The following is a 19,696-nucleotide window of genomic DNA, read 5'->3' as shown; positions in this document are numbered from 1 at the left end:
TTTTCCAGCAATTTCCATTTTTGTTTCTGATTGACAGCATCCGGGTTCTTCCGATATTTCTTTAATGAGACTTTATTGGTACATAATTTCAATTACTGATTTCTCCTTGATTAACTCTCTGGAAGACAAATAGAATTGTCAGACAGCATCATGTGGAGACTGGCTCCAGAATCGGCCAATATCCTAATTAGTTTACTTTCTTGATTCAAAGCAGAAGGGAAAAACATCTAGTGGTTCGATTCTCCGTGCAATATTAGAAAAATTATGAGTGTCCTGACCCCATTCTCCTTCCTTCATACATTTTAAGGAAGAATGTTGCACTACCACAGTTTTAATACCCAATTGCTTTCCTGAAGTTTTCTGAAGACTCCCTAAACATTCCTAATACTACAATAAGTCTCCCATTCAAGGTGCAGCATTTGGTATGTCCAAATGTTACTACAGCAGAGGGCCGGTTAGCTTAGCTGACTGGTTTATAATGCAGAGTCACACCAGCAACATTGGTTCAGTCCCCACGCTGGCCGAGATCACCGTGACAAGACTGGCCTTCTCAACCTTGCACGAGCCCCAGTGACCCTCAAATTAAACTCACCAGTCTTCTCTCCCTGGGGAGAAGCTGCCCTGCATCCATTGGGAGGATAGTGACCTTACATTTTACCTTATTACAATGGAAGCATATTAAAATTCTTTCCATCACTTTTGATTTTAATCTCTCTCCTTTCTTACTTTGCTATCTTATGGGTAACTTATGTTCTCCAAGTTCCCTATCCCTCATTGCATCTTGCTTTCTAGTCAACTTTTTATTAAAACTGTCACTGTTTCACTATCTCCTCTATGTCCATTATCTTCTGTTTCTCTTTAATCCACATCCTTTTAGCTCTAACTGTTTCTTACTTACTTCCAGTTGTGCAATCTCAATTTCCTGTCTTCAAAATCAGAATGCTGAATCATCACTTGAATTCTCATCTTAAGACAATCCTGTTATGTCACAATTTACTTTCTAACTTCCTTCACTTAACTTTTGAACAGTCCAAAAAATCTACTGTTTAACATTTAAAGTCATCTTTAAATTCCCACACAATAAATTTCATCACAAAACTTACGTTCAGAACAGCCATGTAACCATTGCTTTAAGAAAGCAAGACATAGATCCCTCTTAAATCTTGCGAATTCAAAATCTTAGAAGAACCCTAATTGATTCGATCATAGCTGATGTTACAACAGAACAGGTCAGACCCCAGACTGAAACGCGAATTGACAGGTCATAATTTATGCGAGGGTTAGTGTTGGTTTAGGCCCGAAACATCAGCTCTCCTGCTCCTATGATGCTGCTTGGCCTGCTATGTCATCCAGCTCTACAACTTGTTATCTTAGGTCATAATTTATTTTTGGTTTTAACATTGTGATTTTCCACTGAAACACAAGCATACAATACTACAGATTGGGTTTCATTGTTTAAAAAACACAATAATGATGAACATAAAATAGAATAAGCTGAACACAAATAACAAAATAAAATCCCATTAATGCTAACAGCACTCTTCCACAGTACTCAGACCAGAGAGAATTCCATCTCTATCACATCTACATGGCTTAGTTTAAATATGGCTCCAATTCAGAGTGTTGAAAATCTGATTGCTTCTGCCTTCAGTGTTTATATAATGAGTTTAGGTTTTCTCAGCTTCAAATAACCCCTTCAGAGTTTGAACCAAATATTTCTGCTTGTAAGTTTAAAGCCAACTCCTTACAATGAGGTAAACTATTTCTCAACAGTTCTAAACTACCACCCTTCCTCAGATGCAACTGTCTTAAACATTCATCTTCAGTCAAGATCTCTGCAAACAAACTAGCAAGCATCTTTCAGGCTGTGTGTTTCCCAAGACAGGAAAAAGAACTAAAGCTTCTATCTGAAACCTAATGCACTACACTGTTCCCTGAAAAACTCTCCCAATGTGAACAAATTTCCATTAATCTCAAAGAGGGTCTCAATTTTTTTTGAAAAACATCAATATGGCCACGGAAATATTTACAAGTTAATCACTAAACCCTTCATAAGCATTGGAAATAAAATCCAAACTCTAAACAAAATATTGTTAAAATACACATAAAACACTAACTTGCATCACATTGGTGCTACATATTATTTTCAGGTATGCCTGGTGTTATTCCTTTATGCTTTCCTGCACTCTTCATTGAAGATGAGCTTATTTCCTGACTTGATATTAGTCGTACAGTGGGCTGTGCCAGGAGATTACAGATGGTGGTAAACATAATTCTGCTGCGTTACGTGTGACCAGTCTTGAGTTGCTAATTCAGTTCAAAACCTTTATTTCTCATTTCATTGTGGTAATGCCACAACTTCTTATTGGTTCCTTCACCACCTGCTGCAAGCCTATTAGCAGTAATGCCCTTTCTGACTAAAATGATTCTTGGTTATAGCCACTGAAGTTCCCCCAAAAACAGTATATTCTATGCTTTTGCCAACCTCTGTTTCCTCCAAGTGATGTTCAACAAGGGGTACTGATTCATCAGCTCAGGGTGTAATTAGCAGATTTTCTTTCCTTGCCTATGTTTCACCTGCTGTAACGAGACCCCAGGAATCTGAGGTCATTGTACAGGGTTCTCCTTCTTGACTACACACCACAATATTATCACCTCATGGTCTACAGCAGTGGTATTTAGGCCACAGTAACTCCTACGGACAAATATCACATAGACTATGTAAAGTTGCTGCTTGTCTGGTTTTGGCAGTTAAGAATCAACCATAACGCTGTGGCTCTGGAATCACATGTAGGCCATCTGTGAACTGAATGGGTTTTTATGACAATTGACAATATCATGCATTCACCATTAAGCTAGCTTTCCTTTCAATTCCAGATTTATTGATTGAATTAATACCATCTTCCAGGGTGGGATTGAAATCCAAGCCCTCAGAGCATTAAGACTTGAAATAATACCACAACTCACTATCTCACATATTTGCCTTTGCAATCATAGTCATCTGAAACCACATTCTAATCTCATAATAAGCTTCCAGCAAACATTCCAAAAGCACAGGAACAAAAAGTTACTGGAAAAACTCAACAGGTCTGGCAGTATCTGTGAAGCAGAAAACACAGAGTTAATGTTTCAGGTCCAGTTACCCTTCCTCAGAACTTTTCCAGCAACTTTGTTTTTGTTCCTGATTTACAGCATCAACAGTTCTTTTGGTTTTTATTCCAAAAGCACAAGCAGGTAGAAAGAAAAGCTAATGCAAGATATGGTGCACACTAGAAGTCTGGAACAGAACAAATGCTAGAAATATTCTGGTCTGCCAGCATCTATGGAAAGAGTGCAACTTTCTTGGTCTTTCAGGAGGCCAGAACATTTCTTCTGGTGAAATTTGATTAGGAAGAGCTAAACCTGCCCCTATACCCCACCCTCACCCCCATCCCTGACGCTAAGAAGACCTTCCACAAACAGATGTTCACCTGCACATCTAATGTGGTATACTGTATCCACTGTTGTGGCTTCCTCTATATCAGGGAAACCAAGCAAAGGATTGGGCACCGCTTTGTGGAACACCTACGCTCGGTTCGCAACAAACAACTGCACCTCCCAGTCACAAACCATTTCAACTCCCCCCGCCCACTCCTCAGATGACATACCCATCCTGGGCCTCCTGCAGCGCCACAACGATGCCACCCGAAGGTTACAGGAACAGCAACTCATTCCGCTTGGGAACCCTGCAGCCCAAGGGTATCAATGTGGACTTCACAAGCTTCAAAATCTCGCCTCCCCCAGGCCACATCCCAAAACCTGCCCAGCTCATCCCACCTCCCTAACATGTCCTCCCACCTATCCACTCCTCCCATCTCAAGTCCCACTGCCATCTCCTAACTACTAGCCTGATCCCACCTCCTTGACTTGTCCGTCCTCCCTAGACTAACCTAGCCCCTCCGTAACTCCCCACCGACAATCACCTTTACTGGCTCCAATCCTGCCTCTTTGACCTGTCTGTCCCCTCTCCACCTATCTTCTCCTTTATCCATCTTCTGTCTGCCCTCCCCGCCTCTCCCTTTTTATCTCAGAATCCCCTTCCTGTCCCCCATTTCTGAAAAAGGGTCGAGGCACAAAACGTCAGCTTTCCTGCTCCTCTACTGCTGCTTGGCCTGCTATGTTCATCCAGTTTTACACCTGGTGATCTCAAATGTTAACTCTGTTTCTAATGTGCAGAGAATGATTCACCTATTCTGTGCCAGTGGGATTAAAATCCAACTTTAAACCAGCATCCCTGCTGCAAATATTGCCCTCATCTTCCCTCCCCACACCCCATACAGCATGGGCTGGTTATGATTCTGCCTCTTACATCCTGAAAAGTCATGCTTTAGCAATGGCGTCCATTAGCGTCTGGGTTAAACATCTAAATCAATAATTCCTGAGAAGTGAATCGCCATTTTCATTTCCTTAATCTGGACTGATCTGAACTGGACCTATAAAATGAGTTAATTGACTGCATCATTAATTGCTACCTCTAAGCTTGCTGCAGCTATCAGCTTCAGTCCACTGGAAAGGTAGAACATGGGTGTGATGCAATTTAATAGGCTTGTCACCCTGCTGTAATGATTATTCCTCTGGTAGAGGCTGGGATGGTGGCCATGTATTAAGTACTGAAATGCAAGAAGCATTTCAACATAGGTTGATCTGTCATTACCTGATATGCACACAACTCTCAGCCAATGTAATTGCTCAACCGATTTACACACATTTAATTTTTCACACAAAAATCTCAACGTCTGTCAGAGTGTACTTTCAGTCAAGTGAGACAGACTAAGTGACTTCACCGCCAGTTTCCTTCCCACTTAGCGTGTAACTTCATTAAGCTACCGGCTTCAACCGGTCTCGGAAACGGGTGGGCTAGCAGCATTCAAGTATTACAAAACCTTCAGAGTGCACACTTACTACATCATGGATTGAAAGAGCTTCAGAATATTTCAAAGATCTTCAAAGCTAAAGAATACTTTGGATGCAGGATCATAAGAATGCTACGGCCAATACGTGTCATCAATTTCACATTAACAGAAATAAGGTTTTAATGATGGTTAAAGGATAAATATTACCCACAATACCAGGGAGAAATCCCCATCTCTATCAAATCTTTATTACAAGACAGGGAAGGAAATGTAGCTTACACATTTGAAATTGGCACCTTTAATGGCACAACACTCCTTAACACTAAAGTATGCGTGTGCGCTCATGTGTCTGGAGTTGGGCTAAAACCTGCAGCAGTGCTGCTCACCAAGGCACAGCTGACAAAAAAATAGAGCCCCTCAAAACAGGAAGGTAACACCAGACAGAAAAAATTTGACCAGACTGCGCCGAGAGCCAAACCTACAAAGTTTTATTTTAGACTTTGAATTCAGACAAGTGCTTTTTTCCTCCAGAGCTGAGGCATGGTTTCAGGTTTGCAATCTCCATCTCAGTGTTTAAGATAAAGCCATAAAATATTCAACAGGGGAGGCAATGGCCTTGTGGTATTATTGCTGGGCTGTTAATCCAGAGACACAGATAATGTTCTGGGGATGCAGGTTCAAATCCCACCATGGCAGATAGTGGAATTTGAACTCAATAAATATCTGGAATTAAGAATCTAATGACGACCACGAATCCATTGTTTACTGTCGGAAAAATCCATCTGATTCACTAATATCCTTTAGGGAAGGAAACTGCCATCCTTGCCTGGTCTGGCCTACATGTGACTTCAGTCCCACAGCAATGTGGTTGGCTCTTAACTGCCCTCTGGGCAATTAGAAATGGGCAATAAATGCTGCCCAAATGAAAAGTAACACCCTCATCCCATTAATGAATAAAGAAAAATGAATGAAGATTCCTTGTCAGGTAATCTAAGGTGTTGAACAGAGCTCTATTCTGGGCCAAAATGACAATTTTTTGCAGTAAACACAAAAGTTGTGCTGACAGAGGCCAGACCATAACATGAATTTATTCTCAGTTGGACTTGTACATTCAAATCTGGCCTGATAAAATTGAGAAGCTATGCTAGAACAGATAGGCCCAGAGGACTACTGCACCTTCTTACAACTGAGCAGATACAGACTATTTACAGGAAAACCACAACAAAACCCTTGAGGAAAGACTCCCTTTTCCGAGAATGCATGCACAAATTTAGCAAAGCCACGTGTGAAACAAAATTTAATTGCAACTGGTGTGTGTGTGGGACTGTGTTGATTTGCTGTCTACAATGCCTGAGCCCTTTGGCGTTGCGTGCTAGTCTGAAATTAGCTACATTTCAAACAATCTACGGTGTCAATCACCACTGAGGGTTGGCAACACATCACCATTATACTGAAAGCCTTGCATTTATACTACTCCATTCCTAATACCAGGAAGTCACAAAGCACTTTCAGCAAATTTAGGACTTTTGTCAGGTCAACACCATTGCAAAGCTGGAACCACAGCGCCCAGTTTGCAACATTCCACAAACAACCAAACGATCAGTTTTTAAACAATACTTGTTGAGGGATAAGTATTTCCTAGACATGGAGGAGAAATCCCAGCTTTTTTCCAAGATAAGGATGCTTTTTTGCTACTTAGTGACTAGAGGAGCCTAGTTTGTTGAATTCATTAAATATTACTTTTCCTCAGGGCTGCAGTGAGATGCTGGTCATGGGGATGTTTTCAAGTCTTTGGAGTAGAAAAGCATCAACACTGAGCCACTCCTGATGCAACACTTATGCCAAATACTTTGAGATGCAAATTACCATTAAACTCATTGTTCACTGTGGGATAATAAAATGCGAGGCTGGATGAACACAGCAGGCCAAGCAGCATCTCAGGAGCACAAAAGCTGACGTTTCGGGCCTAGACCCTTCATCAGAGAGGGGGATGGGGGGAGGGAACTGGAATAAATAGGGAGAGAGGGGGAGGCGGACCGAAGATGGAGAGTAAAGAAGATAGGTGGAGAGGGTGTAGGTGGGGAGGTAGGGAGGGGATAGGTCAGTCCAGGGAAGACGGACAGGTCAAGGAGGTGGGATGAGGTTAGTAGGTAGCTGGGGGTGCGGCTTGGGGTGGGAGGAAGGGATGGGTGAGAGGAAGAACCGGTTAGGGAGGCAGAGACAGGTTGGACTGGTTTTGGGATGCAGTGGGTGGGGGGGGGGGGAAGAGCTGGGCTGGTTGTGTGGTGCAGTGGGGGGAGGGGATGAACTGGGCTGGTTTAGGGATGCAGTAGGGGAAGGGGAGATTTTGAAACTGGTGAAGTCCACATTGATACCATATGGCTGCAGGGTTCCCAGGCGGAATATGAGTTGCTGTTCCTGCAACCTTCGGGTGGCATCATTGTGGCAGTGCAGGAGGCCCATGATGGACATGTCATCAAGAGAATGGGAGGGGGAGTGGAAATGGTTTGCGACTGGGAGGTGCAGTTGTTTGTTGCGAACTGAGCGGAGGTGTTCTGCAAAGCGGTCCCCAAGCCTCCGCTTGGTTTCCCCAATGTAGAGGAAGCCGCACCGGGTACAGTGGATGCAGTATACCACATTGGCAGATGTGCAGGCGAACCTCTGCTTGATGTGGAATGTCATCTTGGGGCCTGGGATGGGGGTGAGGGAGGAGGTGTGGGGACAAGTGTAGCATTTCCTGCGGTTGCAGGGGAAGGTGCCGGGTGTGGTGGGGTTGGAGGGCAGTGTGGAGCGAACAAGGGAGTCACGGAGAGAGTAGATCTGGCTATGTTCACATTTGGCTGGATTTTACTCATATAGCAACAGTGAATGCACTTTATTTAACTCTAAGAATTTTGGAACATGATGACAATCTTAACAAATGTAAGCATATCATTCTTATGATTTGCAATTCACCTCACATTGCCCCATTATCAACAGCAGTGACAAGAAAATTATCTTCAAACTACCTTCTCCAATCATGACTCAAATTTTTAGAAATGACAACATCTTGTCCTACTGTAAAGTCTGGGCTGTTTTAATTTTCCATGGTAATTTTAACTTTTAAAAACTACAATCTTACTTCATTTCCTCGCACAAGTACATTACCTAATTTAGAAAGAGAATATTTAACATTTGAACTCTGGCTTGCTGCACATCGACAATTCCAGACGAAAGAATAATCAAGGACACTACAATCGTTGAAGGGCTGTTTTTTTAAAATCACAAAACTGGCAAAGATTTCTTTGAAGCCCTTGTTAATTTACTAAGATCAAACTAGCCAACTACAGAAACAGCAAACTGTCGATGAGGATTATTTAAATCACATCTGACCAGTATTTGCAAAGTTTATGGTAGATTCCTGCAACTACATTTCAGCGCAAGTTTTATTGAGTAGTATTTAAGATTATATAGATAATAAATTCACAATTACCTGCATAAACCAAGGGATGGGGGAAATAAAGCAGATGGCTTTCCACCAACTACAGCTGGAAACTACAAAGTACACACACATGGAAAACTGGGTGATAAAGGTCAGGGCAGACTGCAAAACCTGCTCGTGGTTTAAAAATCCAAATGGTTACAGCACCTGGGCAACCATTTCAAGAGGAGAACACTTTTTCGGACAGGATCAGGAAAATTGGACACAGTGACAAATAAATGTGGGGGCGGGATGGGGAGAAATGTACAGTCCTCAAGAGCTTCTTAAACATTGGAAATCGCAACAAGGAACAACAATTCCCACACTCTTCCTGCCCCCAGTTACATGCACCCCATAAGTAATCCTCTACCTTGCAAAATTGACCAAATATGTCTCAATCATTCTGCCCCAGCCCCCCTGTACTGGTGAACTGACCCCAAATCGTCCAGCAAGATCAGATGCTGACAACAGAAGCTCCGTGCTAGGTTGTTTCGCAGGGGTGTGTAACCAAGTAGGTAATCAAAGGCTCAATTCCCAATCTCGGATGGAGTAGCTGTCAAAACAGCATTAACCCTAGCTCCGTCATCATGGGGAGAAGAAAATCGGTCAGGATTCTTACTTGCATTCAATGACCTTGGATAGAAGGCAAGTACAGATGTCGTTGGTCAGTTTTCTCACCAGCTACAGAAACTAGTGACCTGAGGAAGATACAGAAGGCAGCAGGGCACCAAGCTCACTATACACCAGAGTCAGATGTTGATTTCAGCACAGAATAGGCTTTCGATAAGACAAACAAGGGCAGGACCTACACAGTTAATGGTAGGACCCTGGACAGTGTTGTCGAATAGAGGGACCTAGGTGTTTAGATACATAGTACTTTAAAAGTTGGCTCACACGTAGAACGGATGGTCAAGAAGGCTGTTAGCATGTCTGCCTTCATCGTTCAGACCACTGAGTCTAAGAGTTGGAATGTCACGTTGAGGTTGCACATGAAATTAGTGAGGCCACTTTGGACTATGTGTACAGTTATGGTTGCCTTGCTACAAGAAGGATATTATTAAATTAGAAAATATGCAGAAAAGAATTACAAGAACAAGGACATCAGCGGAATTCGAGGCTTTGAGTTATAGGCAGAGCCTGGAGGGGTTGGGACCTTTTTCCACTGGAGTGTAGGAGTTTGAGCGGTGACCATATAGAGGTTTATAAAATCATGTGGGGCATAGAAAAGGTGAATAGCAAAGGTTCCTCCCTCCACCCCCAGGACAGGGTTGCTGAAAACTAGAAGGCATAATTTTAAGGCAAGAAGAGAAAGATTTAAAACGGGCCCGAGGGGCAACCAGAGAGTGGTTGGTATATGGAATGAGCTGCCAGAGGAAGTGGTAGATGAAGATACAGTTACAACATTTATGGGACAACATAATGGACAGGAACATAATTAGAAAGGTTTAGAGGGATATGAGCCAAACACAGGGAAATGGGATTAGTTTTGTTTGGGAAACTTGGTCAGTGTGGACATTGTACTTTGCTGTTGGAGCTGAAATTATCCAGCCAAGTAAAGCACATTCCATCACTCTCCTAAATTGTTTCCTGTCAAGATGGAGAGGCATTTCAAGGGCATTGATCACAAAATCCCATCCCTTGAAGCAGTATGAGGCCAGTCCAGTTTTTGGTCCACAGGAATCTCGCTGTCAATGACACTTGATCATTAGCAAATTGATGCAAGGTAAAGTAGTGGGGTGATAATTGGATGAGTTGGATCAGTTATCCTTCTCAAGGACAGGACATGCCTGGGCAATCTTCCATTTGTTGAGCAGATGTCAACGACATAACTCTGTAGGAATGATTTGGCGAGGCGTATTGGAATTTCTGAAACATAAATCTTCAGCTCTGTGACTGGGATAAAGCAATGGCCTTGAAATTATCTGGAGTTATCACCATTTCTTGATTATGACAGTGAAATCAACTGACCAAAGATTGTCATCTGTGGTGCTTGGGACTAGTGGAGGCCGCCAAGATGGTTCATCAATCTAGCACTTTTGGCAGACAGTAGTTACAAATGGCCCTCCCTTGTCTTTTCTATTCACATATAGAGTTTCGCCATCTTTAAGGTGAATACCACCCATGGAGCCACCTCCTCCCAATTTTGTTAATTTGTCCACCACTCTTAGCTAGATGTAATACAAGTGTAGAACTTTGTTCTGATCTACTAATCAGGCATCCTGACAGCTAATGAATCCCTGTGCAGCTACTCTACTTCACATCTTCAAACCAGCTGTCTTCACATTCTCCTTATAACAGAATGATTCTTAACCCCTCTGTACTAGTAAACTTCCACTACAATATTTAACTTGCCTTCCCTCTACAAAGTTTTGAATGCATTATTTTCCAAATCTGTGTCAATCTTTCCTAAAATTCCATGTCAGACACCTAACATCAGATTACTGCCACACTATTGAAACAGCCCGCAAAATCACTTGTGACATTCTTCCTGACTAACAGAGATAAACTATCCCTCAGCATTCTCCAATATCATTTCTCAAGCAGCTTTGGATGGATGAATGGGAATCGGTGTCATTGGTTAGCCAGCATTTACTGCCCATCCTTAGTTGCCCCTTGAGACGATGGTGTGAACTGCCTTCTCGAACTGCTGCAGTCGCAGTGCTGTTGGTAGACCTACAATGCCTTTAGGAAGGGAATTTCAGGATCTGGAATGTGTTTCTTCTGATCATCATCTAAATATACGACATCAAGTTCCAAATCGCATTCTTCCATCACTCCTGTGCTTAGTGGCTTGCTCTGGCACACAGTCCGATGACAATTTTTCAATTTTAAAGTCATCACCCTTGATCTTGCACTCTCTTATCTCTAAGTCCTATACACAAGCAGACATTCAACATCTCTCACTCCAATCCTGAGCGCTTGTGAATCCCTGATTTTATTCAGGCCACCACCAGCAATGTTGCTGAAGCAGATAGATGTTGATTCTTTTACCATCTGTTGCAGGACCAGACTGGCTCAATCAAAAGTTGTGTTACCGAGCCACACTCAGTACCAGACTTCAATACCCCTTCACACTCCCTCTAACCACCCTGTTCAGTGTACCTATCCTCGGGGCTTCTTCCAATTGATATTCAACATGGAATATTAATCCATCAACTGAGGAAAAAGCCAATAAGAGATAATCAAATTTCCTCGCCCATATTTGACCTGGATGCCAAGAAATTTCAGTCTGGAGTCAACGTTTTGAGAGCTCCCAGTATCACTCACTCCTAACTTTATGCATTGTGCCACGTTAGTAGACCTGGGCATAATTAAGTGACATTGGTCTAAAAGGGAGAATTCTAAGCGTTTTACTACATCTGTAGGTCCAATATTATCACAAGGTCCTAGATGACGGAGACGATAACTCTCCTGCGTTGTCACATCTAAATACACTGCCTAGGTTAATGCTGGTTTGTTTCTTGGGTTTTAATATAGATGTTCAGAAGGTGGGCACAACTGGATAGGTTGCTCTTGGCAATTCCAGAACAGAGTTCATCACATTGCTAATTACCAAGTATAGCAGATTTCCTTTGCTAATGGGCTGCAGTGATCCAGATGAATATTTAATGACAATCTGGTGGCCTCGAAGGTCATCATAACTGATGCTGTTTCATTTTTCCACAAAAATTTTATTTAATTACACAAATTCAAATTTTCAAATTCTATCAAATTTGAATTTCTCATGCATCATCAGTTGAGGCCTCTGGATTCTGAGCCCAAGAACTTAAGCATTATGCTACCATGCCCTGTAATGATAATCACACTTTTAGCACCATTAGCAATTCTACAGTTGTTGAAGCAGTCCAAATGCAATAAGACTGGACAATATCCAGGTTTGAGATGACAAGTGGCAAAGTAATATTCATTCCAAGTGCGTGCCAGGCAATGACCATCTCCAAAAAGAGAATCTATCAATCTCCTCTTGACATCCAATGACATTACTATCACTGAATCCTGCACTATCAAAACCTAGGGTTTACCATTGACCAGAAACTGAACAAGCATGTGAGGAACCACCTGTTCTAGTGGTGCTTAACATCTCAACAGGTTGATTCAAAAATATCTAAATTATAGTACCTACAAAGACTGGTCAAAGGTTAGGAAACCTGGCAGTAACTCACCTACTGAATCCTCAATGCCTGTCCACAATTTGAGATACAAGTCGGGAGTGTGGTGGAATACTTCGCGCTTGCCTAGGGGAGTGCAGCTCCAACAACACAAGGCTTGATTACATCAAGGAAAAAGCAGCCTAATTGATTGTTAGCTCATCATACACATTCACCCCGCTATACTACCAATGCTCAGGAACAACAGTGTGCACCACTGATGAAACACACTGCAGAAATTCACCAAAGTTTGGACAGCACTTCCAAACCCTTAAATCGCTACCACCTAGAAGGACAAGGGCAGCAGCTACATGGGAACCACCACTTACAGGGTCCCCTCCAAGTTCCTCACCATTCCAGCATGGATACCTATCACCATCCCTGCAGTGTCACAGATGTTCAATCAACATTTGTCACCACAAGCAAATTGCACAACAAAGCAATTTAATTAGTGGTAGTACTTCCACCGTCTGGTTTAACTAGTGTACAACACCCAAGCCATTAAGCCAAGTCAGGCTGTTGCACTAACTTAAAAGAACTGAAAACAAAACCTGAAAAACATTGATTTCATGACAAGAGGTATATACACCAGTGAGATAGATCCATAACATTAGCAAGCCTACCTACCAAAAAAGTGATCAAAGTAATTTCCCTGCTGTTGATACGATACTATAGAAATTTATTCGTGTATTGGAATCTGAGAACCAACACAGGAAAGAATATCCCCATCCTGTTCTGAATCAGTCTTTTCAATGTACAACCTGCTTAAGTGCCAGAATTAAGCCCAGGCACTGAGCATCAACAACGTACTCAGTGAGGTGCTACTCAGGTTACTGGTGGTCATCAGCAGGAATGGCTGGTCATTTTGCCAGGAGCAAAGGTCTGAGCTGCTCACCGCAGGCCAGAGTCCCTTTGGATTTGTGCAACTTGATATCACAGCAGAGTTCCAACAGAGGTTCTTAAAATACATCTTTCATCCAACCAGCTGCTTTTCCCCAACCAAACCACGCACGAGTGAAACAAGGCTTAAGAAAGCTCATTGAATCACAAGGTCTAAAGTAACAGAAACTTTTACTGTGAGAATCAGAGCACCAGAGCTTTCAAAAAGATAACAGTAAGCTGGCATTAGCAGTTTCCTTATCTTAGTTACCAATATGAAGCTCCTCACAAAAGCAGAATTTCTCACTAATAATCCTTATTGCATTGGGGATGTTCAAATTTAAGATTCCTGGGGCCAGGATAAGTTTACTGAACCTCCAGGAATGTCCTGGGAATGCCAAGAACTCTTTGTCTGGTTGCTAACAGTAGTGACAGAAGAACAGAAACATTATACAAAGGCATCAATGCTGTATGAAGGCTGACTTCTGCAGGAAGCTGTATGAAAGCTGCAGGAAAAAGGGCTATTTGGCTAGAACAGTCAGAAATACAGAGGTCTTGGGTAAAGCCCCCAAGAATAGGTCCAAGCAAAGTTGACAATGTGACATCAGGATTTCTGTGCCATTTTCTACTGATGAGGAAGGAGTGAGAACAGAATCTCCTGACTGAAAAAAATGCATTTATTTCTAAAGCAGGCAGATTGCTGTGTCTTTAAATCTTTCACAGTCAGAGACTTGAACACTGCATCTGCTAAACAGGAACTACAATCCAGTGCACTCTTATAAATATTTGTTAAAAAAAGCCAAGAAGGAAGGAGGCAAGAAATCACATCCTTACTTACAGGGAACTGAAACACTGAAATGCAGTATTCTCTCAAGCATATTGCAACCTTCAAGTCATAATTACTGAAAGAACACTGGCACATTCACCAGTTCAATCAGGAACATCTAAAACCAGAGGTCCTCGTCTCATCCCACAATTCACCTGCAAGTGCCCACACCTAACGAAGATAACTACAAAGGACCCTCCAGCCCCTGAGCAGATGTGTGCGCAAGCCAAGGGAACAAAACACCACTTGGTGATAGGTAATAATGAGGCCTGTACCAATACCGTCTTCAGTCAACAAATATACTCACGCTTTTCAGTCAACTTTATTGCGCCGGAAGAGTGTATTTGATCATCTCTCTGCTTAGTTATTTCTACGTATAATGGCCAGGACATTCACGTCATTTACAGTTTCCCCGGTCACCTTGCTGGGCTGGCTGACAGAACAGACTGAGGCACAACTCAGTTAAGAAAACTTTGTGAACGCACAACCTATGCTTATAATCCTACTTTTAGGAAAAAAAAATTAGTCATAAGACAGACAGACATTCCAGTTAAGTACAGTGCACTAGCAGTACTGTCAGAGGTGTTCATCTTTTGAAGAGGGCATAAAGTGAGGTCCTACCTTGCCAGGTGGATGTAATAAGTTCTAAGAATTATTTTGAACAGCAATAGAGAAACTCTTGTGCTCTGGTTAATATTTATTCATCAGTAAAACAGGTTACCTTGCCATTGCTGTTTGTATAATCTTGCCATGTGCAATCTGCCTGCCAAATTACAGCAGTGGCTACAGTACAAAATTACTTTGGGGCTGCCTAAAATTGCAAAAATCCTTTTTATTTCCAAAATAAAAGCTAAATGCAAGTTTAGTTTAAATACACACTTCTTTCCAGCTAAACCACCAAATGAGAGTTAGTGCAGTTGTTTGTTAATTGACAAACTACAAGTTAACTGACTAGTGCAAAAGTTGGCCAACTCAATTCATTTCGACTACCCTGAAGAAACCGGTCCCTAAAGGCACTGTAATTTGATAAACATTCCTGATTCACAGCACTTTTTGTCAATCCAGGTTCTGTACAAGACTGGTCTAAGAATACACAAGTGAGCTGCATCAATTGTTCCAGGCAACAATACAAGTCTAGCTTGCGCACACCACAATTAACCTGGAAGCTACATGCCATCAAGCTATACAGCAAATGACATCAAAACATGCCACATGCAGACACATCTAGTATTTAAAGTTTAATATTATTGTAGAACATGACAATTTTACACATTGGCACACACAAATACAAAGCTATATAGGCAAAAACCAAAAGGGATTTATCAAAATAAACTTAACCCTCTGAGTGCTGAACTTCATTTTAATGTTCAAGTGATTGAATGCAAATTTAGGGTCAAATTATCATTGATTCTTGGATTTTAGCCAAAGATCTCTTGGGATCCCTCTCTCCCCCCATGCAATGGCCAAAGGAAGTGAAGCAATTTAAATCCCAAAGTAACTTTTGGGATATTCAGAGTTTTCTTTGGTTTACCTGTCTTTGAAAGGAAAGGGTGTTCTTGTTTTGGGTGTTGAGGGGCAGATGGCACCAAGACTTCTGAGCGATAGCAGAACCCCTCCATCACTGCTCTATATATTCTACTCTGAAGGATCATTGAATGTGAAACATTAACTCTCTCCACAGATGCTACCAGACTTGCTGCGTTTTCAGAGCAATTTTGTTTTCTGTCACTCCAGATATTTGCCCTCCCCTGAAGTATGCAAAACTGTTTCCCAGCTGAATTTTTCAGAGAGGGAGAATAAGAGATCAGGTACATGGTCCCTGTCACAGCCTATATATTATTACAACTTTACCCTTACAGCCAAGTCACAAACAGCAGTAAGGAGCCAACAGGTGATTTGCATACAAGCAGCCCGAGGCAACGAAACGCACAAAAGATCCAGCAACATCCTTAGCACCCACCCTCACACCAAACACTGGACTTGCAACAGCTGCTCTCCCTCCAGCCTTGGACTGGTAATGCCCACAGATACCCAACCTGGCATAGGACCAACTACACCCACAGGTCCCATTCTCCCATAGCTCCCCCCCCGAGGAAATGCACACACACCCTTTCCCCCACAACTGCCCCAGCAGGCCCCAAAACTCCATGATTCTTGTCAGAATTTTAAATTCTTCCCTACAGTCTTGGGGGTACTGAGCTAATGCTGTACAGGCACAGGTAGTCTTAAGATGTAACCCCCAAATGATGATTCGTCATGAATGGCTTTGGACAACTGATAATCAATATGCAATCTTTGGCCAAAGATTGCATCAAGTTTGAGCCCACACTCGTACACTCACTTAGTGTACACACCGGCACAGAGGACAACAGAATGGTGATTCAGGGTTTCAGCTGTTTCTAGCTTATAGCCAAGGGTGCTGAGACTGTCCAAGGTTAGCTAACACAGCATAGGCTGTCGTGCCTTTCAATCTTTAAACAGACTGGTTTGTCTGGACACAGGGTCACTCCTACCCCCTCCACCAAACCACTGTCCAACATCAGTAGAGTCAAACTGCAACTAGAATTTGTCAGTACTCAGAGGGTTACAAATACACAATCACAGAACCATAGCAAAAAAACAAAAACAGTAAGTAAAGAAGATAAGGCACCTGGAGACATCTGACACTGGGCATGCTCTGCAGGCATCTCAGTGCGCACATGCTCTCTACCAGGTTGGAGCAGCCTAGCCACAAAGACCTGGGCACAGAACACTGCAGGATAACAAAAGGAAGGAAGAGAAGCAGTTAGAAGCCAGACACTATCACATTGAAGTAGACAGCTTTATTTGTTAGTAAACTATAAGGACAAGGCTTAGGTTGCATTCAGACAAGAAGTTGAAATGTAATAGCAACAAGCAATGACCCACATATGCTGTTTCTCAAGATCCAAACGTGAACAGGTCAGCTGAGAAAAGTCAAGTGCTGACAAATTTACAGTGTAAAAGGCCATTCTAACTAACATGTGAATCTTTTTCTCAGAGACTAACTCTCCATCCCAAATTCCCCAATCTCCTTTCTCAAGCTTCTCAATTCCACTTTCAAGATTTCACAATTGCTCCACACATGGTCAAACAAGTAAAATCTGAAGTGATTTCTCTTCTCATTTCTATTTTTAGTCCAATACTCCCCTCAGTAATCATTTTATTTCAAATGAGCACTGCCCCAGAATGTCTAGATATGAAGAGCAAGCTTTGTATGCATGCTGACGTCAGCATATATTGTACATGTCTGCACTTGCATACATGAATAAATATATAGACAGACAATAATGATGAACAAATAAAAAAGGTCCCATGTGAGGTTGGAAGTTCCTCTTCTAAAAATAGCTGCCACTATCTAAAAAGAAAACTGTCAAGTCTATCGATGGCCCAATGGACAAATAAAATTCCTGCTGCAGCAATGGTTAAATCTCAGTCTGGTCCCACAGCTGGACCAACTCCAGTAAATGTCTGCAGCACAACTGGCCTCAGCAGAAAGTGACAGTGCATCTGAAAGCAATAGTGAACATGCATAGCACTTGGACGCAAACCTCTTCGTGGGAGAGCAGCTCTCAACACAGTCTTGACCAGCAGTCACTGGAATATTTAAAAGCTGAAATTAGTGTGACATTTTTAGGAAATTTGAAGAAGCCATTAGATACAAAAAAGTTGTCTGCTTTTCACAGATTTGTCACTGAGCCCATTTGGTTTCAGGCATTCATTTCCAGAACTCAAACACATTTGTAATTGCAATACCCAATGCTTTAGGTACATCGAGAATCTGGCCTCAATTCTCCCCCTTTGTAATCCACTGCAGCTATCGATCACATACTGTACAAATTAGTCATCTCCTGACACTAGATCGAAACTTGCTCATCACAACCTTAAACCACCATCCCTGAACATAATGCTGAACATATGCTCCCTCACATCCTTAAGTACGTTGTATGGCCTTGAAGAACATCTCAGATGTTGAGGGCTGTAGCACACCATTTAACAAACCAGTCTCATCTTTTCAGTGATAATGGGAACTGCAGATGCTGGAGAATCCAAGATAACAAAGCGTAGAGCTGGATGAACACAGCAGGCCAAGCAGCATCTTAGGAGCACAAAAGACCCTTCGTCAGAAAAGGGGGAGGGGGGGGGGCAAAGAGGGTTCTGAAATAAATAGGGAGAGAGGGGGAGGCGGATCAAAGATAGATAGAAAAGATAGATGGACAAGAGAGTTGCAGTGGGAGAGAGATCCCCTGATCAGACCTGTATCAGATACAATTTTAACCTCACTGCAAAGCCTCTTCCAGGGAAGCCTAACCTGAAGAAGTTACCCTCCTCCCTCCACACAAACCTCAGGGGATCTCTCTCCCACTGCAACTCTCTTGTCCATCTATCTTTTCTATCCATCTTCGATCCGCCTCCCCCTCTCTCCCTATTTATTTCAGATCCCTCTCCCCCCTCCCCCTTTTCTGAAGAAGGGTCTAGGCCCGAAACGTCAGCTTTTGTGCTCCTAAGATGCTGCTTGGCCTGCTGTGTTCATCCAGCTCTACATGTCGTTATCTCATCTTTTCAGTGACACATGTACACTGGCTAAGGCCTGGACAGCCCTTTAAACTACTGAACAGGACAGAGCATTACTGCATACAGTGCACACTGACCAAAACGCTCTACCATGACTTTTAGTTCCAGGTTTCTGAACAACTAATTGACAACTGAAACCGTATTGCATGCATTTTCTTAATTGCTACCTCAAGTAAATATTACACACATCTGTCTAAAACCTATAACACCCATCATAGGACAAATGCCTTGTGACTGAGGCTCATACTCATGAACACTTAACGTGCCATTGTCGTCAGCCCAAAAGCTCCAATACTCAAGGCACTAACTAAAACTACAAAAGGATGTTACGGTGACCTTGAGCAATTCTTTGCCCAAGCATCAGCAGGCAACAAACTGATCATCCTTAGGGATTTCAACGCCAAAGTCGAGAAAGATATGAATCAATGGAAGGGGGAGGAGGCGGCAGAGGATCTATCAACTCATTTGCCTGGCTTCCAAATAGCATAGGCCACAAAATCAATGCTAAAGGAAACATGGTGGTCACAGCTGTCTTTTACTCACACTAGCCCTATAACCCTTTGCACCATTGATAGATTTCTGATCACTAATCTCTTTAAACACATTCAAAGACTGAGCTTCTACAGACTATAGAGATACAGAATTCCAAACATTCACAACTCTTCGATACCATGGTTCAAGGCTCCCTAGCAAGGGGAAATGCCTTACCTGCATCTAGCCTGTTTATCCCTGTAAGTTCTTCGTGGATTTTAATGATGTCACCTCTCATTCTTCAAAACTTCAGAGATTACAAGATCAGTTTGGCCAATCTTCCTTCATTGGATAGTCCTATCATCCTGGGAAAAAAGCCTGGTTTACCATTTCACACACCCTCTAGCAATAATCTCTCAGAGGTAAG

At 42.3% G+C, this 19,696-nt stretch overlaps 1 protein-coding gene across 5 annotated transcripts in view; it reads right to left on the bottom strand.

Moving 5' to 3' along the window:
- Positions 1-19,696, bottom strand: part of LOC125458364 (F-box/WD repeat-containing protein 11) — a 230,917-nt gene that overhangs the window by 162,179 nt on the left and 49,042 nt on the right. Inside the window, exon 2 of one of the 5 annotated variants that reach the window (XM_048543600.2) lies at positions 16,856-16,957. The exons of 3 other annotated variants lie outside the window; for them this stretch is intronic. In XM_048543600.2, coding sequence (XP_048399557.2) covers positions 16,856-16,957 — 102 coding nt within the window. Of the gene's footprint in view, positions 1-16,855; positions 16,958-19,506; positions 19,534-19,696 lie in introns of those variants that run through there. One more of the 5 variants, XM_048543602.2, reaches the window with a different exon arrangement.

Source organism: Stegostoma tigrinum, chromosome 13 (assembly GCF_030684315.1).
Source record: "Stegostoma tigrinum isolate sSteTig4 chromosome 13, sSteTig4.hap1, whole genome shotgun sequence".
Classification (NCBI taxonomy): Eukaryota; Metazoa; Chordata; class Chondrichthyes; order Orectolobiformes; family Stegostomatidae; genus Stegostoma; species Stegostoma tigrinum.
The sequence above is the reverse complement of the archived record's forward strand: the minus strand, read 5'-3'. Positions and strand labels throughout refer to the sequence as shown.